This window comes from Tachypleus tridentatus, chromosome 7 (assembly GCF_004210375.1).
Source record: "Tachypleus tridentatus isolate NWPU-2018 chromosome 7, ASM421037v1, whole genome shotgun sequence".
NCBI lineage: Eukaryota > Metazoa > Arthropoda > Merostomata > Xiphosura > Limulidae > Tachypleus > Tachypleus tridentatus.
The window spans coordinates 52,484,987-52,512,662 of record NC_134831.1 but is presented as its reverse complement, the minus strand read 5'-3'; the positions used below and the strand labels follow the sequence as shown (position 1 = coordinate 52,512,662).

Genomic DNA, 27,676 nt, shown 5'->3' with positions numbered 1-27,676 from the left:
TTCTTGTTTCAGCTAAAGCAACACGTATTAAAATGAACTGCTTGCCAATGTTTCGGTTTATCAGTTCTACCAGTATTAGTAAAGCCACACTGCTGAGATATAGACTAAACTTCTCTCATTGGAGGAACGTTCAATGCATAAACACTGAATAACTGACCAATGGTAGTTCAGTATTATTTCGTAATATAATTGTATCACTCACTGTCAGCTTTTAAAGCGAAAGTGTATGCAAGGTACATACATTATCAGAAAGAACACAAACAGGTGTTCGCACAGGACAAAAAACCCGTGGAGGGCGATTAAGCTCTGTTGAGTAGCTTCACGTTCTTGAGGTGGGTGGAATATTTTTATCATATGTTTAATAATACACACACACATACATATATATATATATATATATATATATAATGTTTTTCAAAACTACATAAATGTGATAAAATTTTACTGTCCGACGGTGTACATGGATTACTTTACTTTAGAATATTTTCCCGAGAAGTGGGACAAAACTTGAACTATAAGTTATTTCAGGTGCTTTTATTGAATGATATTGGCTCGGTTACCGTAATTTTTATATGGGAATTGGAAACTCTCTGGCTGTGTACTTTACTTTAGGATCTTTATTCGAGAAAGGTATAAAAAACTGATATAGTACAAATCTATAAATTTCCATATACTTTTGTCTTGAATCAACTAGAATTGTTCAGATCAATTACTGTAATTTTATTATGTGGTAACTGTCCTATAGTGTATGTATCTAATTTTAGCATTTTTAGCTCTAAAAGAAAGGAAAAAAAAACGAAATAGGCCAAATTTATACTTTTCTATAGATTTTGGCTTGAAAATATACAATATATATACAGGGTGTTCGGAAAGTCACTGTGCACTTACATATTTATTAACAGACATGTTTCAATATAGAATACAGGAGGTAAATATGAATGACAATTATAAGCAATGTTTAAAGTGACCCCCGTTGGTATCAATACAGGCTTGGATCCTTCTTATTTTGTTTCAAAACACCGCTATCAGTTGCTGGCTTGAAACAGACTGAATGAATGCTGTTATCGCTGCTTTCAAAACTGCACAGTGACTTTCCGAACACCCTGTATATATGTGTGTAGAGTTATAACCAATATAGTTAAAGTGGTAACCATCATATTTTCATTTACTACAAACCTACCGACCTTGACATTTGTGTCTGCACCTCTATTGGTGACTTAGAAAGATAAAAAAGTAGAACGAGTTTTTTATCAGTTAAATCAACCCTCCGTCCCTTAAAAACAGACAGAACACATCAAGTTTACTTACTGTGCTAAAAAAATGGACAGATCGCGTGCCTACAGATGCAACTTCGAATACTGTAGTTTGTCGTGTATTTTGGTGAATAAACATTTCAAGGCTTAGGAAATGGGTACCGCGCAATAAAAACGTGTATATGAAAATACACACGTACCCTTAGGGAAATTTACTTCAGTTTCGCCTTATCACGACCTAACGATTGTAACCATCTGCCTTGAGTCGGCGAGTTATTCACTGAAATAGTGGAGGCAATTATTCGCTTATGTACACGCAGGTGCACACTCTTTTTAAGTCTAAACAGAGACTGTTTTCAGTGCCATTTAATCCAGTTCAGTCTGTTTGTTCCTCATGTAATTTAAAATTTAAATTTAAAATTCAGTCAACCATACAAAATTCTTCTTAGTTTTTGCTCGAATCTGCTGTTATTTAGGGGTTTGTCTATCTGATATCTATCAGTTTTACTTGTAAATAACACAATTATTTGCTCCAGTACTTTACAGAAGAAAGAAAAAAAGCACAAAAACAGATAGACGGGAATGTATTATGTATGTATATAATTGACTGTTTTTGTTATTTTTTATTGTATCACACTAGCTATAACTGAAATGCTAAAGTTGACTGAGAGAAACAAATTTTCGTTCATTAATTATCAAAATGCACACAAACTAGAAGAAAGCTATCTAGCAAGCCGAGTTACGAGTGACATTAATAAAACTGATGCCATCACGTCAATAAAACAGATGAAGAACAAAACTCCGGGGACGATGGTATACAGTCCATCACCTTCAGAGATTGAGCTTAACTGACTATTTAGAACTTTCCTTAGGCTATCCCTAATATCAGAATATACCTCAATATCTTGGAAATAAACAAATGTTCTTATGTTCCTCAAAAAAGAAATCCAGAGAATGAACATGAAAGCTATTGGCCAATCTTGGAAAAAATAATAATCAATAGATTCTTTATCTGTCTGAAAAATCAGATCATAATAACCAGAAATACAAACATTTTCTCTTCAGAAATTTTCTAAGAAAACTGATCAATTAGTTAGGCTAAATGAAACCGAAGTAGACAAACAAGTGATCACCTAGTTAGACTAACCGAAACCGAAGTAACTGTTATAATACAAAAAACCTAATTAACTTCTCTTTCTTTCTCGATGTCTAAAGCTCAGTATATCACAGGTGAAATTACCGCGGAGTACTATTTGCTGGTTGTCGCAATTTCTGGAAAATAGAAAATATAGAGTAAATGTGGAGGGCACCCACTTATCTTACATTATTTACAAAGCAGGTGTCCCCCATGGAGAGTATTTAACCCTATATTATTTAACATTTCTGTTTTGGCTCTCAATTCTCAGATGATGTGACAGTCTGGAAGATTTTCCCTTCCTTTAGTAGCCACTACAAACGTCCAACTTGAATTAAACCAAATAATCGAATACTGTTAAAAACAAAGAATTACAATAAACGTTCAAAAACACAAGTTATGCTATTTTCGAAATCTTTCAAAGCATATTGACACCCACTCGGGAACCCTTTCCTGAACTTCTACGTTAGTAAGTTTTTTTGAGCTTGATCTAGGATTCTAAATTATCGTGTACCAAATATATAAACCAAATCCGCAATAAAATATAGAGACAAGCGACCTGTGCTAAAGATATGTAAGGTAAAAACATAAATACATCATCTTAAAACATGATCCAAATGTACCAAACACACATATGTCCAGTAACAGAACACTTTACCCAGCATGGATTGATATTACATTTATATAAATAAAAAGTAAACTACATACAATACAAAACTCAATTATCGCAATAGTTTACAAAGTAACAAATCAACAAGTTCAGTATCATATATGCAAACCTACAACCACTTTATGACACTTAGATAGTCTCCTTAAGTGCTTCAAGATGAACTTTCATAAAAATGACTTACAGTTCTCCATAGTTCGCTATACAATACACGATGAAAATAGTTCTAAATACCTCTCTCATGTTAATACCTACCTTAAGTTGACGAAAAAGGCCACATATAGCTAGCTAATAAACATATCATTAGGTTAATGCATTAAAACTACAGTTAAAAGGTTACTGTGTGAAATTCACTTCCATTGATATTACCAAGTGAAAGGTATTTCTACTGTTTCTAATGTGTAGGACTTTTACACTAACAAACAAAGAGAAGTGGTAGAAAAATACTAACCTTTACAAGTGGAAATGGTCTTGAAAAGAGTCCAGTGTCTATGTAGCTAAACCTAAACAGTAGGGTACGATCCGAAAAAGTAATTCATGTAGCATTTTTCCGTGAAATCAAAAATTAAATAATTATGAAATATAAATAAACCGTCAAAGAGGAAGGAAGAGGTTTCCGTTATACCTGACTCTCCCGGGTTTTAAATAGACCTAAACCCAATCATGCTTTATATTCCGTAGGGAGAGAGAATTAACAAATAAAAGTAACACAGAGAATATTAGTAAGTTCTCCAAAGTAACTTTAATTTTTTCCATGACAGTAGTAATAAGAAACATTGTATTTTAATGTTGGCAATCAAACTAGAACGTGTTAACCAGCTTTGTACAAGTAACTCCATCAACAATAGTCCACTCTAACTACCTTATGTAAATATACAAAGTTCGATGCGTCTCTTTATTAATATTATGATTTAAATACCTCCGACTTTGTGTCCAATAAAATAACCACCTTTATAACTTGTTATCAAATTTTTTTTTTAAATATAAGGATAGGCATTTGAACATAAATTTATGTACAGTTTCATGACTATTTTAAAACAACACAATTTTAAAAAGCTCTTTGATTTTAAACGGTTGAAAACAAAAGTCCTAAAAAGTCGCACATGAAAATAATATGTCTGAGTTTGCTTTTACGACTTTCAGTAATTCACACTTCTCTGTTTCCAGCCATTTTGGCTCGTAGTAAAATAGCTTGTCTGTTGAGAACACTCGTTAAACACGTTTCACGCAAGTAAATATAGCATTAGAATCTCTTATAAAGATGTAGTTTTCTTAAAATACATTTCCATAGCTAACATACAGCTAGTAATAGATAACAGTTGCTCAGTTTTTTATAAGTTAAAAGTTATATACTCATTACTGAAATAACTGACAAAACTACTCCATTCTTTTCCAGGATAATAAGATGCCGAGTCTACCGTTCGTTACTCAGAGAAAAGATGAAGTTTCTCCAATCGCAGAGTTCTACCATGGAAAAAATGTCTTCATTACCGGTGCAACGGGTTTCATTGGAAAGGTAGGATATTTCTTTTTATTCGTGTTATCTATTGTATCTTAGTTCAAAGGTAGTTTAATTCATAATAACCTATTTATACCCTGCCTACCGTAGGGAATCGAAACCTGAATTAAGCACTCTAAGTCCAGAGACTTGCTGCTGATTGCCGAGAGACTAAAGTGGATGGAAAACATGATAATCTTGATTGCGTAGTTGATACATTTAAATACGTCTAAGTAATATGTTTTCTGTCTCTCTTTCTCTCTCTCACACGCATATATACTAAATCTACTTCTATTTGAAGCATAAATAAAACCAAAATTAAGAGTAACAAATATTTTATTTCTTGCTTTTGAAGTTTATATGTTATGCTGTGTTGTAACCTACAGAGGGCATAATTATTATCGAGATTCTCGAGATGTGACGTTTTTTGAGTGTCTACTGACTAACTGACAGACAACACATTACTATATTGTGGTGCGAGTAGTTAAAACAGGTGACCCTTTCAGACGGCTTTCGTTCCCTTTTGGGGAATAATAATAACCAATTATTTATGTTAGAAATATTTATGACCAACAAAATTAAAAAATTCTGTGGAAAATTAAAAATTCTAGAAAATATTTTATATTAAATCAGATTTCTTAGATACCATTTATTCAATTATCTTTTTAAACAATATCATCGTTAGTCAGTGTAACATAAAGAAGTACTTCCTTTTATGTCCATCTTATTTAAATGCTGTGTAGATGATTATTCACGCTAAAAAGTTGATATTAGAAAAAAATATAGAAAGTTAAAGAGCTAAACATAAAACAATCGGCGTGTTTGAAGTTCAAGTATTTTCTGAATATAAATAGAAAATTAAATAGAATTACCAAAGTAAAGTTTGGTAAAACATAACTCTTGATGCGCTATAAGTAAATACGTTGTAAATAACTTTCTTTCAGGTCCTTGTTGAAAAGCTACTTCGTTCATGTTCAGGTGTTAAAAACATCTACATCTTAGTTCGATCCAAGAAAGGAAAAGAGCCAAGTCAAAGAGTGGAGGAGTTATTGAATGCTAAGGTATCTATTTAACATTTTATATCTATATTTAAATACTTAATCCAGTAGAAATGTGTAACACCACGTCAAATTCATTCTCAGTTAGAAGACACTTCGAGGCTACGTGTTTTATTTTATTTTGTTATTATTGGGTTTTTTATCATTATCCACTTTGTGTACCTTAAACACCAGTGGTATTATTAAAAGTTTTGTTTATTATCAAAATTATTAATCTATTGTCTTTGTAGTTTTTTTTCGGTATAAGTGGTTTGTGTTGAATTTTGCGCAAAGCTACACGAGGGCTATCTGCGCTAACCATCCCTAATTTAGCAGTGTAAGACTAGAGGGAAGGCAACTAGTCATCACCACCCACCGCCAACTCTTGGGCCACTCTTCTACCAACGAATAGTGGGATTGACCGTCACGTTATAACGCCCCGACGGCTGAAAGGGCGAGCATGTTTGGTGTGACGGAGATTCAAACCCATGATCCATAGATTACGAGTCAAGCGTCTTAACCATCTAGCCATGCTGGACCACTCTAATTTATGTATAAAAGTGTTATAAGTTTACAAATAATATTCGATCTAGAACTGAATACCTTATCGACAGTTCACGAGACACAACTTACTTTTATATTGATACATAAATACACTTAACTTGACGGAAATGCTAGCTCTATTCTTCACACGTGATTTTTTTTCCCGACGAAAATATCTAATGTCCTCGTAAAAATAGTAACATTCAGAGTTAACTCACTAAGCTTTGTAATGTTCAAATCTGTAAACGTTCCTGGTCAAATATCTGTTGTTTTCCGATTAATAAGCGTTTTTAACAATTATAGCTTCCAAGGCTGATAGCATACTGACTGTTGCGACCAAACAATATTCTAAAACTGTCTCTCCGCGGTTTGTGATGGTTAGTTTTATTGCCACTAGGCGATTCTCGAAAAATCACCTGGCAACAATTTTCGACAATATGCTAGTGCTTTCGTAAATCATATCTTGTTGATTCTTACACTCGAGAATCTTCTAGAAATTTAGAAAACAGGCGGGACTTGCGCAATAGATATCTAACAATATATGTTACAAGCATTAAATTGAAACAAACGTAGATATTAGAATAAATGTATAACCGTACATCCGTCACAAAGTTTAGAACATATAAGAGAAATTTAACGTGAGCTAAGAATGTTTAGGCCTACTTGATGTCACCATTAAGATCTGTAGCTCTTTCTAGCTAATAAACAAATTACGACATTACGAAATTATATGTCTCATTATAGTATTGTGTGAAATACGACTGATTCGGTTTGAATTTTGTACAAAACTGCACCAGGGTTATCTGCGCTAGCCATCTCTAATTTAGTAGAGATAGATAACCCACAATCAACTCTTTGGCTACTTTTTATCAACGAATAGTGGGATTGACCATAATGATATAACGCCCCCGTGGTAGAAAGAACAAGAATATTTAGTGGGACAGGGACTGCAACATGCGACCCTCAGATATGGAATAAAGCACTCTAACCACTTGGTCATGCTAGGCCGCGTGTGAAATACAAAACAATACGAAAAAGCTAGCTAGTGATGAATTTGGATGATCTCTGTTAGAAGAGAGCTGCTCTAAGTCGTGATAGAAGATTAAATTTATTAAATATTTTTATGAAATTTTAATTTGAGCATGTTTAAAACTGTGTTGATTTAAACTACTTGTGAAATTTCTTGCTGTATAACTGATCACTAAATAAAATCATTTGCGAGATTTAAGATAAAATGTAAAAGTGATGGAATTTAAAGAAAAATTATATTGTATGAAAGTTAGTGCATACATGTTTCGCTATAATGAAATAAACTAATCCAAATCAAATTGGACCCAAGCATCTCGCTCGTCCTTGCAGCCGTGAGAGCGTTATACAGTAACAATCAATCCCACTATTCGTTGGTAGTAGGTTATGATGACTAGCTGCCTTCCCTCTAGTCTTACATTGCTAAATTAGGTACAGTTAGCACCGATAGCCCTCGAGTAGTTTTGCGCGAAATTAAAAAATATAAAACAAGCATCTTATTTAAAATTTCAATAAAGCATAAATTTATGATATTATGATATGCCGAATTCTTCATTCATTACTCACTTTTTATAGCCCAGCATGTCCAGGTGGTTAAGGCACTCGACTCGTAATTCGAGGGTCGCGGGCTCTAATCCCCGTCACACCAAACATGCTCGCCCTTTCAACCGTGGGGACGATATATAGTGACAGTCAATCTCACTAATCGTTGGTAAAAGAGTAGCCCAAGAGTTGCTGGTGGGTGGTGACGACTAGCTACTTTTCCTCTAGTCTTACACTGCTAAATTAGGCACGGCTAGCGCAGATAGCCCTTGTGTAGCTTGGCGCGAAATTCAAAAACAAACAAACAAACACTTTTTAATAGCTCTATTAAAATGAAAGTGACTGCTATTTTTTCTTCTTCACATCAAGGACTATTAAACTTAAAAAGAGATGAGCTACCATGTAAGGCATGTGAAGAATTAAGCTAATAATATCAAGTTAACATATAGGTATGAAAAGTGAGTACTAAACTATGTAGCTGCAAAAACTCAGAAAATGTTGGGCCTGGCATGGCCGAGCGCGTAAGGCGTGCGACTCATAATCCGAGGGTCGCGGGTTCGCATCCCCGTCGCGCCAAACATGCTCGCCTTTTCAGCCGTGGGGGCGTTATAATGTGACGGTGAATCCCACTATTCGTTGGTACAAGAGTAGCCCAAGAGTTGGCGGTGGGTGGTGATGACTAGCTGCCTTCCCTCTAGTCTTACACTGCTAAATTAGAAACGGCTAGCACAGATAGCCTTCGAGTAGCTTTGTGCGAAATTCCAAAACAAACAAACAAACAAACAAACAGAGAATGTTGCTCGTAATGACGTAAATATTGATATGATAAATATTGTTCTGACTGTTCGACAGATAAAATAAGTATGAAATCTCTTTGACATTGAACGAACTTAAGGATATATAAAGATTTCATAGAGAAACGGTAAATTGTAAGATTTTTAAAATCATATTTCACTTTACAACAGATTACTGATAATAAAAATCTGAATAAATACTAACCAAGCACAAAATATATAATGAAATAAGATAGATATATTATTGTTGAAATAAGGTGATTCTACTTACAGATTTTCGAGCAGATAAGAACGAATAACCCAACCTGTTTATCCAAAGTAATCCCTATTGTTGGGGACATCACCTTACCAGACCTTGGGATCAACAACTCCGATCGAGCGACATTGATAGAGAATGTGTCTATTGTCTTTCACTCGGCTGCTACAGTCCGATTTGAAGAGCCGTTAAAGTAGGTTTTCTTCTTTACTTCAAATCTAGTATTGTTTTAATTTAGAATAAGTATTATACTTTCAGTTTGTAAATTATTAGAACAATGTTTGAATATTGCCATTTAAGCTTTTTTGTCAATTTATGCGAATAGATATGTGCATGATCAAAGTTAATTTTAGTTCCAGTGGTGCTATTATACTTACATATGATCACTATTTAGAACAATAAGGACTGAAATATGAAATTATTTATGAACTAACAATCTATATAATAAAAGCTATGCTGTGTTCTCTTTGTCTGTAGCTTTCAGCGTTTTGTTCGTAACATTAAAATAGGCTTAGCGCTTTGTCTCAAGCAGAAGTATAGAGTTCAAATATAAGTCGCGTGCGGATATTTTATTAACATTTTAAATTATTAATTCATCATACTTAGAGTAAGATATTAATATTTAGTAATAGAAAAAACAATAATATAATAGTGGTTTACATAGTGATTTGAATTATTTATTAAGCTTATGGCTCTCTAATATCATGTGGAAGTCTTGCATTCAAATCCCAGTCCCTTTAGGATTTTAAGTTATTTTTCATTATCACATTTATTTTTTATATATTTATAAGTTTGTTCACAATATTATCCTGAAATAATTCTTAAAATAGGAATATAATTACAGATTCAATAATGGAAAATGTCATATTACATAAAAAACACCAGTGAATGTATGCGTCAAAAACAACTTAAAACCCAACTGATGGTGCTATAGTACATTATTATTGATTTTTAAGCCTTAAGTAAGAAATTATTAAAACTTTAGTTAAACATTTCATAATCATTTTGTAAGAAACGTTATATATGTACCTTCGTGCATTTACCTTTCACCTTAAAAGCTCATTGACTTTGTCAAAACAATTAATACGTCGCAGGGCAAGACATATGACTATGAAAGAATATTTCTTCGAGAACCAGGCTTTATCAAAAAGCAGATTTGAATATAACATAAAAATATTCACAAATTAAAATCATAATCAAGAACCACTTATAGAAAATGACCAATTGTACGGTATCGCGATCTTCTTTCGGAAAAATTATATTGTGTTCGAAATAATCGTCATTTAAGATAATCAGTTTACACATGCTTTAACATATTTAAGACTAACATATTCAATATTCTCTCAGGAAAGCTGTAGATATGAACATTTTAGGAACAAGACGGATTGTTCAGCTTTGTCACAAGATGTCGCTGTTAGAGGTATGAACTCATCTTTTGTTTTTCTTGGAATTTTGAAAAGTTATAATCTTTAATCAGTTGGAAATGATTTACATTTTATCGAATACAGTTTCTTTATTTTTAGGCACTTATCCACGTGTCTACAGCATATTGCAACTGCAATCAAAAGGAAATTGAGGAAATAGTTTACCCAGCTCCTGTTGACCCCCAGAAGCTAATAGACACTGTCACGTACGTAGTTTATTTAATCATCCTACAGGTAGTACATAAAATTATTGTAAAACTTGTAATCATCCTACTTTTTAACCCAAAATGAGATACATGTTCATATGTTTACTCAGTCTGGTGTGTTGTTTAATAACCGACAGCTGGTGGAGCTTAATAGTCGTTAGTTTGCAATGAGCAGTGAAACGTATTAACAATTACAAATATATAATATTACGTGAGTTGTGATGCTTGGCACAACACTGCCAGAGCTCTTTATGCCAGCTCGACTAATATTCCGAAACGTTTTGTTTTTACAAGCAGCAAAGAATGAACAAATTGTAGGTGCACGCGAAGAGAAAAGCGCCGTAGGCAAGATGTGGTTTTAAAACGAATTTTAAAAGAAATGATAACAACAATGCACTTGTGTATAAATGCTGTATTCAATTGGTGACTACTTTTTAATGCTTTTATTAATTTTAAGCATTAAAATGCCACTGTATAATAAGTTTTTATTGCGTCAAAAATTAAACAAAGTAAAAATAAACAGATTCTAGGTAACGCAAGTTAATCATTGAGCTACATTCATTTTGAAATCTTTATCAATGCATTATTTTTTGTGAAAATAAATCGTTAACAGAAAAAGTTATAGCCCCCTGAAACACTATCATGTCGTTTAATAAATAGTCTGAGATGTGGAAATTAGTTAGTTTCTACGAACAATGAAACGTTGTTAAATAAATCACTTTTAGTTTTCTTTTTTCACTTTTTTATAAACGTATTAGTAGTACGAATTTAGAGTTAAGCATACTGTTTAATTAACCGAATAAGTTTATTTAATATCGTATATGCACCCTCAAATACTAGTGCGAATTGTACGTAAGATAATTCTTTAAATTACCATCAGAAGAATAAAAAGAAATAACATATGTGGCATTTTGTGGGTGCGAAACTTTTTAATACACTTCCAGAACAAGTATACACAATTAACAAACCAAACCAGTTAATAAATACTGTAAAAAGTACTTTATTCATTTGAGTTAAAAACAAGAAGTGGATAAACAATTGGAGATAATTAAATAAGTAATCGTGGCATATAACAATCAATAGAAAAATAACTAAGCCTAAATTAAATAAATTATAGAATAGTAAATAATGTAATATAAAATATTATAATAATTTAGTATAAGAAGCACTTTATTTTATAAATAATTACGCAATTGCTAATTCACGTTAAAATATCTGTTGATAAGTATTTATTTAATAGGCAAGCCTAACTATATAAAGTTCGTCATTTTCGGCCTGGCATGGCCGAGCGCGTAAGGCGTGCGACTCGTAATCCGAGGGTCGCGGGTTCGCGCCCGCGTCGCGCTAAACATGCTCGCCCTCCCAGCCGTGGGGGTGTATAATGTGACGGTCAATCCCACTATTCGTTGGTAAAAGAGTAGCCCAAGAGTTGGCGGTGGGTGGTGATGACTAGCTGCCTTCCCTCTAGTCTTACACTGCTAAATTAGGGACGGCTAGCACAGATAGCCCTCGAGTAGCTTTGTGCGAAATTCCAAAAACAAACATCGTCATTTCTCTTTTTGTTTTTTATTTAATGTATGAAATATCTACGTTCGTATGTAGTTATAATGAAACCTCCCACAGCACAGGGAATGAAGGCCTAAAGTAAATAGTTTTATTTGTTTATTCATAGCGTAAAATATTCCAGTGAAATGCTTATTAAAAATAAATAAAAGTGCTTAAGCTACGATCGAGTATTGTTTAAGAACTTTGTAGAATTGACTTCTCTGGTGGATTACCATGTTTTTAAATTGAATAAATGTCCTGTTTTTAGTGTTTGATTTTGTACGTTATAGAATGAACTAGGGGAGAATTTATGTTGAACGTACTTAAGTAGGTAAGGTCTGTCAATGATCTGCACATTGTTCAAGATCGTGTTTTGTCCAACTACAGTTGGATGAATGAATCTCTGGTTGATGACATCACGCCTAAGTTGCTTGGCGATAGACCTAATACCTATACGTTTACTAAAGCACTTGCAGAGACCTTACTGGTGGAAGAATGTGGAAGTCTTCCTGTAGCGATAGTTCGACCATCAATAGTAACAGGAGCCTGGAACGAACCACTATTTGTAAGTAAATTAATGAAAAAAAAAAGGAAATCGGTACTTCTTTTCACTTGATACTAAACGAAGCGCTTCTAAGATTTTATAGCTCTCGTCCTGGGTGCTTTATAAGAGTGAAAATCAAATCCCAGAATTCGGTTTAATAAGAGTAGTTCAAGATTTACAATGGGAGACATGCCTAGTAATTGTTATAATTTCTAAAGAGAATGGGGCCTGGCATGGCCTAGCGCGTTAAGGCGTGCGCTTCGCAATCTGAGGGTCGCGGGTTCGCGCCCGAGTCGCGACAAACATGCTCGCCCTCCCAGCCGTGGGGGCGTTATAATGTTACGGTCAATCCCACTATTCGTTGGTACAAGAGTAGCCCAAGAGTTGGTGGTGGGTGGTGATGACTAGCTGCCTTCCCTCTAGTCTTACACTGCTAAATTAGGGACGGCTAGCACAGATAGCCCTCGAGTAGCTTTGTGCGAAATTCCAAAAAAAAACAAAGAAAAAATTCTAAAGAGAAAACTCTTTCTTCTCGTATGATACATGTTTTATGTTGTAGGATTTTGTATATGAATGAGCAAGGTCTATACAATACAAAGACATTACTGTGTACTGAAGGAAATTAAAACAGTCAAGTGACCTGTCTAAATTAAAGTAGATTACTGAATAAATCTGGTGGCCGTGCGGGGCAATAACTGCGAAATTAAATCCAGTCGGGATAAACCTGTTCTACAGCACGTAATAACCATCATAAACGTTTTGTACAAAGAATCCTTTGCCTGAAAGGTCTGATAAGAAAATTACAAACCGGTCAACTTACCTAGTAAGAGGCGTCAGATCTAGTCAATCTTAAGTAAAAAAACTGATTGTTTGTTTATTTTTGAATTTCGTACAAAGCTACACAAGGGCTATATGCGCTAGCCGTCCCTAATTTAGCACTGTTAAACTAGAGGGAAGGCAACTAGTCATCACCACCAACCACTAACTCTTGGGCTATTCTTTTACCAATGAATAGAGGGATTGACTGTAACATTATAATTCCCCCTCGGCTCAAAGGACGAATATGTTTTATGTGACGAGGATTCTAACCCCAGACCTTCAGATTACGACTCAAGCGCCCTAACCGCTTGGTCATGCCGGGTAAATAACTGATTAATTGTTTCAGAGAGGATAAAAAATCACAACTGAATAAGATAAAAAATGTGATGTAAAAAGTATACATACTCTAGCAGAGACTGTAGTTTTAAGTGTCATTAAATGTAAATTCACGGTATTAAGTTTTTTTAAGAATGGTATTTTTATGAAGTGCTCAACACGTGTATTGAAACGTGATTTTTAATGCTATAAGCCTTCAGACTTACAGTTTCGCTGTTTAGGGGGCACTGAATTTGTTTGTTTGAAGTTAAACATAAAGTGGGGCTTGGCATGGCCAGGTAGATAAGGTACTCGATTCGTAATCCGAGGGTCACGGGTTCGAATCCCCGTCACACCAAACATGCTCGCCCTCTTAGTTATTTATTTGATGGTGTGAATTTTTAATGTTCAAAATGTTGCATCTTTATAGAATTTTGTTTGTGACGCCATTCAGTGGATTGTGTATGAGGTCTGGTCACATACATAAATACTGGTATGCAAACTACGTCTATTACAGTAATATTTCACAGGATCGTGCTGTGAAAACTTAACTTTATCACTGGTTCGTTCGTTATTCATACCTTTCAAAGAGTTTGCATAACTTGTAGTGTCTATGGCACTAGGTAATTTAACTAAATCGCTAACCAACGAAATAAACTATTTCATATTTTGATAGATATAGTTAATGATTTGTTATAATTTCTAATGATTAAAGTAGTATTCATTTTATGAATACTAACTTGTAAACTAGGGCATTGTAATATAATAAAAAAGAAACAATATAATGTGTCATTAGCCTATCGCTAGAAACATGGTCTAGTTTTACACTGGACTTTTAGACTAGACATGATCTAGTTTTACACTAATTCTTTATAATAGAACAACATTTTAACCAAAAATATTTTTTCACAACAAGAAGAGAACTTTCACTAGGACTGTACGTGATTATATCTTTATTGATGCAATTTTCTAAATGTAGTACTGAAAAACTGAAATATTTACAACTACTATTGTTTCCAATAAAATTCAGTTTTTAATTAAAAAAACATTACAGTTTATATTAATAAAATTTATTAATATTTATCATTGTAAACATGTGGTACTCCCACCAAAAAATCATAATAATAATATTTCGTGATTGAAAATTCTCTACATATACATCCAGACTTCCGATGTGTGTATTCAACTTATAGTGTTTAAGTTTGTTGTAATTAAACACGAAGCGACATAATGGGCTCTTTGTTCTCTTCTCACCAATGGTATTGAAAGTTTTCAGTAAGTCCCCAGACGTACCGCTGTGCAACTGGAGGGCATAGTGTTTAAGCAATATTGCACTTGAAGAAAAAAAACAACAACAGCCAAATATATTTCTTTTGGCTTGGCGATTCCTGTGGTTAACCGCTAATTTATATATTTCCTTTGTGGACAAAATAAAATCTTTATTTCGTACAAAGCTTTCTTACTTCATCAAAATTAGGGCGTTTTTTTATTATTATGAAACACTGTGTAAAGCAATGCATGTCTTATATATCTAATTTTATTTCTTTTTCCTTCATAGGGATGGGCAGATAACTTCAATGGACCAGCTGGAATGATTGTCGCTGTGAGTTACGAGGTTTTCTAGAACCTATTAAAATACTCTCTTTAAGTAATTTAAAGCTTACTTTAGAAAGTTTGAAACTGCTCGTATGAATATTAATTCATTTAAAAAAATTTTAAAATACATTTGTTTATATTGTCATATATTGTCCATACCTATATGTTGCACTTGGTAATTATGGATGTTTTTTTTCTCATAAGTCACTGTTTATGAGTAGTGTTATTTATTCATGTTTTGCACATTTTATTGGCAAAGTTTGTCCCAGTAGTATATGTATTATTAGCAAACATTAATGCTTCATATACGAAACAGATATTATTGTATTTTTGAACGAAACAATATTTCCATTTATTGTCTCAGACCTTCTTCCTTACAAATTTCTATTTTCCATCTCTTTGGTCATATTTTTCAATTCTAATACACTGAAATACTGCTAATGTATTCTGGCAATGGTTATTCAACGATGTATATGTTTATAAATAACACAAGGAATGCAAGACATTAACACTGAATGATAAGATACAGTTATTACACAATTGAAATGCTAAAAATATTTACCGTAAATTCCGGCGTATAAGTCGAAAATTTATCACCAAATTTCACGTTTAAAAATCCATCCTCGACTTATACGGCGGTGACGTTTTTCATGACATGAATTCTAGTAAATTCAGATTCGAGAAAACCATCGCAAATCAAAATTATATGATATGACATATAGGTATTTATTTATAAAATAGTAAAATACTAGTAATCCTACTCAACATGAGATCGATCAAACACAAAGTCCCATTCCTCACCATTCAAATGGTCATCGTAAGGATCCTCTTCTGGAATAATGTCATGCTCCACTGATGATGAGGGGATATCGTCATCCTCTTCCCATAACATATCATCCTCCGTACCGTCCATCGCATTGGTAATTGAGCATTTTTTGAATGAGTTGACAACGATTTTTAGATCAATACAGTCCCAGGAATCTTTTACCCACTGACACACTGTAGGCAAAGATGCAGCACGCATATTTCCGGCGGCAGTGTAAGTTTTTTTACCCGATGCTATCCACTCATTCCACTTGGTGTGCATAGAATCCTTAAATGTTTTATTTAACGATACATCCAGAGGTTGCAGTACAGATGTTAATCCACCTGGAATCACCGCCATATCTGTTTTTTTCGATTTTAATGCTTTTTTCGTAATATCCGTTAAATGTGACTTGAACATGTCCCACACTAACAACGATTTGGGTTTAAGCATGGCGCCTGGCCGACGGGCCCACACTTCGTTAATCCATTTGACACATCCACTATCGTCCATCCATCCTTTTTCTTGTACATGAACCACGACTCCTGGCGGAAACTTGTCTTTTGGCATCGTTTTTCTTTTAAATATTATCATAGGCGGCAGTTTCGTTCCATCGGCGAGGCAGGCCAATACGACGGTGAAGTGTTGTTTTTCGTGCCCTGTGGTCTTCACCAGAACTGTCTTTTCTCCTTTTTTGTTAATTGTAGTGTTGCCGACGACATCAAAAAACATGGGCGTTTCGTCCATATTTCCAATGTGAGCCATATCGTATTCATTTCGTTTTCTTTGATTGATGACGAAGGTCTGGAATTGCGTGATCTTGTAGTCCAAATCTTTCGGTAGCTGTTGAGCAATTTTGTCTTTTGACGAATGACCAGATCATGACGATGCATAAAACGAGAACACCAACTGACTGTTGCCTTAAAATCCATGCTGTCTTCTTTATTCTTAGCTGCCCATTGTAAAGCTTTCAGTCGGATAAGGGCTCTTGTTACGATTCTGCCACATTGACGTTCAGATAACACCCATGTCGCATTTCCTTCTCTAATCTTGGCCATTTTTCTTGAATTTAACCACATTTGGTTAAGGGCAATTCTTTGATAGTGTTTTCTGCCTTCCTCCAATCTCTGACCAATTTTTCACTTATGCAATAGTGCCGAGCTGCTGCGCTGTTGCTACTGTCTTTGGCTGCTTGAACGACTTTTATCTTGAATGCTGCATCATATTTCATCCTTCTTCGTGGTTGACTGGACATCTTGCTTGTTTAACGATTTATAATTATTTAAAAATTTGTCACTGAAATTTGTAACTGACATTTTGAAACTGGAAATTGAAACTGGATAGACAGTTAAAAATTCATTCAGAGCCGATTGGTCAGCTAATTTCCTAGCTAAGCGTAGCAAGGTTAGACACACCAGATAAAAGAAAATCAATAAATTTGTCTAGACAGGAATACCGTAAGGTGCATAAAACGTGACACTTCTTCTTTTAGTGAAAGCCTTATTTGTCGAGCAAGCATGTCATGTTGGCCAATCAACGCAGATTTCTCACTTTACTTTGGCAAACGAAACGTCACGTGAGTGAAAGCGCGGCGAAGCGCACGAATGAGTCAGCATAAATGAATTCTCAGAACACGTAGTGACAGAACTTTGCTCTCTATTGTAAAGTGCAAATATGTCATTTTTATGCCGACCAGAGGCGAGGCGTAGCTAGTCACAGCGGATAATAAGAATTCTTGAAAATGGCGCCGTCTGACAAAGTCTGCTGATGACGCAGTTGATTATTGAATATCACTTCCTTAGCTACACCTCGCCGCTGATGCCGACTGAAATATTCCGACCAAGCGATTTGAGCCAGAGAAGGGGGTCGACTTATACGGCAGGTACATGTCAAAATCATGATTTTTAGGCCAAACTTATAGACCTCGACTTATACGCCACGTCGACTTATACGCCACGTCGACTTATACGCCGGAATTTACGGTACTTAACTTTCAACGTATCTGTTACTCTTGTTAAAGCATTTGTAATGTATGCATGCCATCTAACGCAGTCTTTACGTGTAGTGAAACTCGTATTTCTGTATTAGACAGGGAAGGGGTTGTTGCGATCTATGATGTGCGAAAGCAGTAAGATCAGTGACCTAATTCCTGTGGATGTCGTCATAAACTTGATGATAACTGTAGCTTGGCACACCTCAATTCACAGGTAATGTTTCTTTTACCTTTTATTATTATTGCTTACGTAAGTTATGCTACTTTTTAAAACATCCTTTCCTTGATCCTTAGGTAATTTTTGATAGTGTAAATATTTATTATTTTTATTGAATTTTTGATTACAGAGGGTTGAGTGCGTCATATTAAAACTATTGTGAATATGTAATCATTAATCACTTAACAAACATAGCTCATATAAAGCCTCTGTGGGGCAAATTTTAATGGAAATTTATTTTGACATTGTTTGGCGTTGCATAATATTGTGATGCCATTAAAAATATATTGTGTTTGGATATACTGTGTAAAAGCCTTTTCAGACAAAGGCCAGAAATATCTATTCAGATCAGGGAATTTGGAATTTCAAAGATTTACACAATTAGAAAGCAAATGAGAATGGATCATTTTGGGAAACCAAGACTATCCAGAAGATACCTGCAAAACATAGAGCCCAAACCATGGTAATCAGCGTGAAGGGTATTGTAACACGTGAGGATCTACAAAAACAAAGATCAGTGGCATTCGCTGTCTCCGTTCTCCAGGCAATCTAATCATTAAAGATATCAGTTTGGAAAAGTTATACAGGTAATCACATATACACAGGTTCCTTTCACAACATATCTGTTCAACTGTTGCGTTCATCAAGCAGCTTCAAAATTAAATGAGTTTTTATTTCATACGAAATCATATAGGTAAAATCTTCTGAGGTATCGTAAATGGATATACGTTGATATGGGTGCGGGAAAACAGTCATTTTTGTACAGTAGATGGGTTATAGAAGGAGTGTGCTTTGAACACAACAGTCTTATAACGAAGCCTTTGCAATATAAATACTGTAGGACTATTGTTAAAGATGCACGTTCATCAGATATTTATGAACGGACGTGGCGACAAGGCTAAGGCTCCAAATTGGTTTTAATATAAGGTACTAAACCTCTGTATAAATGTTTGAAAAATTATTACGATTTAATAATTAATGCAATAACGAAATACTTTATTTCACATTCTTAAATCATAGTACAACTTGAGAAAATATGATTAAATGAAAATATTGCCTGCCCAAATTAAGTAATAATGCTTTAACCAAAAACAGTGAAATTCCAGTATTGTAAACTTATAGAATAAATATGTTAAGTTCCAATTTTTCAAATCTGCTCAGTAAATTTCGTTCTGTATGTTTTTATTTATAAACTCAAGTGAATTGTATCTTTTCATCTTTTAAGGCACAACGAACTGAAGGTATATAACTGTACTTCAGGCTCTATTAATCCTGTTACATGGAAATACTGGGAAATGTACGTTTTGCCAGCACTGAGGAAATATCCTAGTGGTCAAATATTTCGTTTTCCCGGAGGAACTTTTAAAACAAATCATCAGTGGAATAGTGTTTGTCAATTCTTTCAACATCGTATACCTGCACATGCAATGGATATTTTAGCAAAACTTTCTGGACAGAAGCCAAAGTGAGAAAATGTTATTTACATTACAAGTTTCAAGTTTAATACCTCTTATAGAAAAACTAATAACAGATATTTATATTAAAATTCGCAAAAACGACGAGTACCATTTATTAATTTTTGTCAGTAGATGTAATATCATCACGTAGCAGTCATTATCACTGAATTTAGCTTATGAACGTATGAACTGACAAACCCATTTGGTTTATTTTTGTTGTTCTTCAGGATGGTGTGGTTGTACTCAAAGATTCACCGAGCGGTTAACTCTTTAGAATATTTCACCATGAGAGAATGGATCTTTCACTGCAACAATGTACTAAACCTTGCCGATCACCAAATCGGACAAGACAAAGAGGTATTGTCGCTTTTGACTCACTTATAAAATAGGAATCTAATCAACACTAAGATCATGATAATGCCAAACAAACATAATTAATTACTGCGTTTCTAATTTCTTCAAACTCCATAAGCAGTGTTAAAACTCTTAACGTTAGTTCACAATATTCTAAATGCAATAACTAACATTAACTGTTAAGAGATTACTTTGTTATACAATCAAAAGTTTAGAAAGAACAGAGGTTCTTCAAGGAAAAATAAAAATACGGATGATAACAAAATGAAAACACTGAAGATCTGGACAAAAAGGAGTTGATGTTATTATTTAATGTTAGATGGTCATTGAAAAGGGAAAGGCTTTCGTAATTTGTGGTTCAAAAGTTGAGAATTTAAAGTTTCTAGAAGTATGGGGTGTTTGTTGTTCTCACTGTGTAATCAGATACATAACTCAGATGGGCAAGTTAGCCAATATTCGCTACTGGTTGAAATTCGCTCAATCAAATGAGGGGCGAATAAATCGCAGGTAGCCTTTGGATAGCTTTGCAAGAAAAGTCTTGAACACATAAAACTAGTATCAACTCAGTATAATCGATAACATGATATGCTATATCTTAAAGAGATAATTATATTTGTATAAGTAATCAGACTGTTGTGATTTTTAATGATGTAATCTCTACAATTCTAAAAGTATATAGGATTTTCAAGTATTTCATCTGTTTCAAACCCTAAATTAATTTTCTATTTTCAATAAAACAAACAAACAAAATATATCAGCACGAATTAAGCGACACAACCTGTGTTGTAGACAAATAAGAATCGATCTTATTATCTATTATAATATAAACTCTGATTTAGCAAACTAAAGCGATGGTTGGAGACGCCATCAGCGGAGTTATGAGTGCTTGAAGGCAATTGCTTTGATATATATATATATATATTGTGATTGGAAAAACTTATTGAAATGAATCTGTTGCTACACAGTTTCAGAAACTCTTAAATTTTTTATATTTCATATAAAACCGAAGAAGGTCGAAACGTTGTTCGCTCCTCTACATAAAATTTTTCTCAACCCAAACCAGCCGTTTTTACATATATATAATTCATCTAAATAGTTTAGATACTTGAGTTCATAAAGGTTAATAGTTCATTCTGGTTTTCCAGATGCTCTGATATTAATACCATTTAAACATAATATTGTAAACGTGAAAGTTTACCAATTCGCCTTTTTTTTTCAGATATTTAATTTCTCTTTGAAAACACTTCACTGGCCCACGTATTTTGAGAATTACGTATACGGTGTCAGAAAGTACCTACTGAAAGAGGAAGAGGCCACATTACCAGCTGCTCGTACAAACTTGGCAAGGTGAGTGGTCCAACCTTACAATACCTTGCTCTTCATTCACCCTTAGAAAAATAACACTTGCTAATCATCATCCAATTTTAATCACCCATTTATCTTTTGTAAATATTTTTATTTTTTATTCTGAATGTTACTTATGAACATTGTGATATTGCTCACGAACTGAATTCGATTCCGTACGACACCACAGAATATTTTCCGCACAGTTTTAGCTGTGGGTACATTGTAAGAATAACAATAAATCCATTATCGTGTACGGTTAGTGGTAGAAAACTACTGAGTAGCTTTTGTTCTTCTGGTCTCTGGTTAAAAATTAGGGACGATGTTAGAGAGCCTTAATTGCGTTGTCATAAGTATATATAATTTGAATCTTTTATACAAAGTTTGGTTTAACAATTAAGTAATGTAGTATATTAACTATCTTCTTATATCTTGGATACTCACAATTTTCATCAACTTTGTATTACTTGTGCGCATGTATAATGTCTCGATACAAAATTAGTCTTACCTTCACTTAAATTAAATATTGTATTTATTTTTATGTCTCAACAGAAATCCTGGTCTGTTTTTATGAATCAAAATACAAAAGCATTCCCACTTCTTGAAGCCTTACCAAATATTTATTATGAACCCAACTCGGGTTGGTTTGTTTTGAATTTCGCGCAAAGCTACACGAGGACTATCTGCGCTAGCTGTTCCTAATTTAGTAGTGTAAGACTAGAGGGAAGACAGCTAGTCATCACCAACCACCCCCAATTCTCGTGCTACTCTTTTACCAACTAATAGTGGGATTAACCGTCACATTATAGCGCCCCCACGGCTGAAAGGACGAGCATGCTTGGTGTAACAGGGATTCGAACCCGTGACTCTCGGATTACGAGTCGAGTACCTTAACTCGAGATTGTGTGGATATTCTATTAAAGCTGAACACTTCCACACAAAACAAAATAAAAGAAAATCGCCATAACAATCAATCAAGGAATCGGACTATTTATTCGATATTCCTGTTGTTTTTTTAGTGTAAATATATCAAAAATTAAAGAAACTTCACATTTGACTAGGATAGTAGAATGTTAAATAATGCGACATTTTTGAAGAATGTATAAAATATTTGTTCTATTCCCTCAATCTCACTGTTACGAATTTATAATTAAAGAAAAATTATTTTGTTTTAGGAGATACTGGATCGGCCAGGCTGTCAATTCCACGTTAATACTATTTTTACTGAGACTGGTTTTTACTCGCTCAGTCATTGTCCAAGACTTCTGGTACTTTCTGTTGGCACTTGTGAAACGTTCTCCTGTGAGCAGACTTCAATCCAAGAGATCCAAGATCTAAATTTTGAAGTGACGTATGTCCAAGGCAACTAATATTAGAGAGCACTAATGTAATGATAGACTTTTTTTTTTTTTTTGTAAATTATACTATGAAGCTTTCGTTAATTTATCCGAAACGAAGAAATATAAAAGAAGTGACAACACGATTGTTTATTAACTATTCACTGTTTCTTAATAACACAGTGATGATTTATCAACTATCTCTTCACAACTCAGCCATTATCACGGTTTAAGCGCCGAAATCTGAGAACTGTTAAAAACCAATAAATTTCAAAATATTATAGAAAAACAAGTAAACATCAGATTTGTTTTCAACATTCCCATTAATTTCTCGATTGCAGCTCAAAATTAGAGAAGTGTAAAATTAACATTTCAGACTTATCTTCTGCTTTTTATGATATATTGCCAAAAAACGTTCATTCAATGCCAGCACCAAAACTCGTCATTGTGCTGAACAATAAAACTACTCTATGAAACACCATTAGAATATGAAATATAAGACTTTAAAAGTTAGAGTTTAAATGCTATTTTTATTCACATTTGATTTTAAACTGCACTGTAAAAGCTAACAGGAATATTAGGAAAAACAACACAACACTTTGTTTTCAGTCGCTGCTTCTTTACACACTCATTTTAATTTCTAAATATTCTATTCTCGCACTATTAAATTTTTCTTCTCAGGTTTCGAGAAAAGTAAAATATTAATCCTTATGTTTCGGTGCAAAATACAAATGCTTTTTTTTACTGTAACACTAGGTATTTTGGCTAAAACTGACGATTTTATGTGTTGCTAAAATGCAGGACTAAAACTTCCACTTGGTGTAATATTTAGTGTGCAGAATTTTGAAATATAAGCCTTTACTACGAAGTGTTTGTTTTACCCTTCGTATCTTGTAAAGTATGGATTAGTTTCTCACAAAAAGATTACTGTATAAACACAGCAAAAAATATTTACTTCAGTAAATAAATACAGACTAAATCTGACATGAACACGAACCTTTCTAATGCTTACTTCATATTGATCTTATATATAACAATTTTTCCATGATGTTAACGTTGAAGTGCTCCGAATGGTTCAGTGGTGAGTATGAAGTCCTGTAACGATAAAAATAGGATTTTAATATCCGTAGCAGACAGAATACGGATAACTCAGTCTATATTTTTGTGATTAACAAAAAAATCGTTGTTTTATATATGATACATGTCCAGTGTTCTTTGGTATTGTTCCCTAGTGGTATGTCTGTGGACTTACAACGCTAGAGTCTGAGTTTCGATACCCGTGGGGTAGACTACAGTTAGTTCTTTGTGTTGGTTTGTGCTTAACGAACAAACTTATTCTTTGGTATATGTTTTTGAACTCAGTGAAAACTTTCTTATATCATGTAAGTTACAAAAGTAAAGTGTAATGTCTTAGAAGTACAATAAAACTATAATTTACTTATCCATAACAATATTCATGTATTGTTATTTTATGCAATTTTTATAGTTCGTGATCTATTATTCGAAACGTTTAATTTTGAGATGTCATGAGCCACGGTTTATAATACGGATCACCCAACTGTTTTTCTTCATTATCATTATTTAATATTGTTCCGCCAACTTACAGCAAAAAAAAAAGACTGTTTGTATTGTAAAAAAACCTAAACATCATTGCGTATTGTGCAGAGTAGTTTTTAAATTTATTTCACTGAGGTTGTATAACCGTTGACACTCAATCATTTTAGTGTAGTTTGTTGTTCATATGGAGTGTTATAAGCTAATACATGCATATGTATATAGTTGCGTCCAAGCCGTGGATGTAATATAGTGTTTATATAGCAAGTATTATGTATATAAATAACGATTCTTAACCTAGTGTTGTAGCATTATGATGTTGCACAATTTTTTTATGTATAGGGTTCTTGTGTTTTGTGGTACGAAGCTACTGACAGGATCACAATTTCTCTATTTTTATCTCTAAAATCGATTTCAGCCATGTTGCACAAACGTCTAGGCTGTATTCCACAACATAAATCTTTAAGCGGTAGTTTAAAATATGGTACCAAGCTCAATTTCGAACACCTGGTCGACATTCATGATGAAGTCTGATGGTAAGTGTCTAATTATAGCCAGCTCTGCATGATTGTAAATTTTATAGATACTGCGGATAGAGTAGCCATCCTTGAAGCTGACTGTAAGGAACGGCAAGAATCGTGCAACCAGAAGATGGCGGCTCTAAGCGAAAATGATATAGAAACTACGTAGCTATATATTTTATTTAGAAAAAAAAAATAGTGTTAGATATGCAGCATTGACCGATTACCAGAGTTCAGGGTCGTAACGGTGGAAGAGGGTCAGAGAAGTGTCACTACTCGAACACCATTAGAAATGAAGGAGGAAAGGTATATTAATACAATCAATTTATGACTATTAATTAACACTTCTTTGACCTTGTAGAGTATACAGAATTACACTCTAAGAGAAACTCTGCACAACTACAGCAATACCGTAACCAGCCTTACTTATGGCCAGTGGAGAGAAAGAGGAAAAAGGGGAAAATATAACAATTATAAATAATACTTAAAATGATGTTTTGTACAGACATTTTATATTGTCTTATATTTTCACTGAATATACATGTGCATGAATATATACAACTTAAAATTGAAATGGCAATCTATATATACGTCTTTACAGCTTAAAACACTATAAAACCTGCGTAAATACTTGCCAACGTGAGTTGCATGTGCATGCATGTATAAAACACATGTGGTAACAAAAAAAAATCCGTGTACCTTCCTAGTATAGTTTAGTAGTCTCTATCAATCCAGTGTTTACACAATCCCCATCTAGCTACAGGATGTGTATATAACATATATGTATATATAATGATCGTGTATATTTTCCAAATATCAACATAGCATGAGGAATGTTAATCCACATTAATCATGGTGATCACACATACAGTGTCATTATCAATGACTGGTAGCTTTGTCGCAATCATATCAGTAACAGTACCTTATCAGCATGTAGCAAATGCAAACGTTGTCTTTGTTTGTAAGAGAACATCATACATCAATTATGTATTGAATTAAACATAAGTGTTCCAAATAAGACAGTATTAAACTGCAATTACACAAAAGTAAGCAAACATTCTTAAGGTAAAGTTTGAGACATGGTGTTGACATAATTTCCCCAATCTACATATCCTTGTCTTTGGCTCCATGTCTAAAAGCAGTAATAATTAGGAGAGTCTATTTTAACTTAAGAAAGTAATGTCAAAATTATATCTCAAACCTTAAGTTTGTTTATACTTTTTTTTGATATTACATTTTCACTAAGTTACCTCCCTTGTTTCTGTAATTTTTGAAGATCTCTATTTCACCTTCTTAAATTGATAATTTTGTAATAATTAAATTATTAATTTGCGATTTCTTTAATTCTTTAAAAGCTACATTTACTTATCGAATAAACATGAAATGTGCCAGAGATATTAGTAATAATTCTATAGCTATATCAACTAGGTGGCTGCGTTGATACCATATTCAAAATAGTGACTATAAAGTGACTTCTCCATGCAAAACTTCATTTTTAGTGAAATAAGTTATAAGTAAACATACACGGATCAGATTACCTTATATGTATTGGGAAATTTTAAAATTAATTAAGCAGACGCCTCGTTTATACCTTTCATTATATAGAAACTAAATATCAGTTGAACCTTCAACTAGTTTAAAGCTATCCATTTCTAAAATTATTTATCAGATTTTGAAATACTTTTACGCTTCTGATCAGTAATATAGAAATATTATAGATCTCTGCAGGTGTCATTTGTATGTTTACACGTAGGCTATTTCCGTTTATATCATACTTACTATTATTAAATGAACAATGAGTTTGAATTTATATCTTATTCATCCATTATTTATGAATTATTTAGCTTTTGACTAACAGATTGTTTTATTGTACAGATACTAGAATTTGTAAAGTAATGTTGGATACCACAATGCATAAGTGAGAAATATAAGACACAAATTCTGGAGTACAGTGCAGATAGCCTAAACAGACGAAAATATTTTTACAGTACCACTTGCAAATTGTTTGTATAAGAATTCGTTTGTAGGCTCGGCCTGGCTATGTAGTTAAGGCACTCGACTCCTGATCTAAGGGCAGCGGGTTTAAATCCTCGCCACAGCAAACATGCTCGCCCTTTCAGCAGTGAGGGCGTTATAATGTAACGGTCAATCTCACAATTCAGTGGTAAAAGAGTAGTCCAAGAGTTGGCGGTAGGTGGTAATGACTAGCTGGCTTTTTATCAAGTCTTACACTACTAAATTAAAGACGACTAACGCAGATAGCCCTTTGTGTAACTTTGCGCAAAATTCAAAAACAAACAAACAAGAACTCGTTTATTGGTCAGAGAAACAAAACAGAAAGCAAATTAAATAAAACTAAATGCTTACTTGTTAGTACCCACTTAGCTTCAAAATGATCAACTACATCTAAAATAAGTTAATTTGACTCTCTAATTCAAGGAAAACAATGTTAGAATTACTACTACAAAAAATACAAAGCACAACACTAAGAAACAAAGGCCCCTTTACGAGATATATGAGGTGAAAACAAAGAGATCAAACTTTAAAACTAAAGGTATCTATATATTTTTACTTATTTAATGAATTCTCTAATTTCATAACTAATTTTTCCTCTTATTCTGTTTTATAGGGGGCAACCGTGATGTTCCACGTACAAGCCACGCGAATAAACCCAGGCTTGCATACTAAACGCATCTTACATCGTGAGCTGGTAGTTGAGATTTATTGTGCAGGTGCCCTTGACGCGTCAACAGGAAAAATAACTCTGTTTCTCGACGTCACGTGTTACCTTCCTTGCAAAGAAAAAAAGAAAGTCAACTAACTGCCGATTAGCGAATCCAGTTCTTACATGTTCTCAAAAAATAAGAGAAGATTAAAGTGTTAACTAAATAAA

At 33.7% G+C, this 27,676-nt stretch overlaps 1 protein-coding gene and 1 long non-coding RNA gene across 4 annotated transcripts in view; one reads left to right on the top strand and one right to left on the bottom strand.

The window, feature by feature from the left end:
- Positions 1-3,645, bottom strand: part of LOC143255656 (uncharacterized) — a 34,898-nt gene extending 31,253 nt beyond the window's left edge. The window contains exon 1 of the long non-coding RNA XR_013030780.1: positions 3,507-3,645. This is a non-coding gene — a long non-coding RNA (uncharacterized LOC143255656). The remainder of the gene's footprint in view (positions 1-3,506) is intronic.
- LOC143255655 (putative fatty acyl-CoA reductase CG5065) lies at positions 181-27,676 on the top strand. 3 transcript variants are annotated; one of them, XM_076511656.1, is made up of 14 exons: positions 181-332; positions 4,452-4,571; positions 5,498-5,614; positions 8,770-8,945; positions 10,100-10,172; positions 10,276-10,382; positions 12,315-12,492; positions 15,164-15,208; positions 18,095-18,213; positions 19,442-19,681; positions 19,901-20,030; positions 21,247-21,374; positions 22,547-22,722; positions 27,413-27,676. In XM_076511656.1, exons 2-13 carry the CDS (start codon positions 4,461-4,463, stop codon positions 22,707-22,709), a joined length of 1,587 nt encoding a protein of 528 aa, XP_076367771.1. In that variant the 5' UTR covers positions 181-332; positions 4,452-4,460; the 3' UTR covers positions 22,710-22,722; positions 27,413-27,676. The 3 variants fall into 3 exon arrangements, with proteins under 3 accessions (XP_076367771.1, XP_076367772.1, XP_076367773.1); XM_076511657.1 differs by having other exon boundaries at positions 22,547-22,758; XM_076511658.1 differs by lacking the exon at positions 22,547-22,722.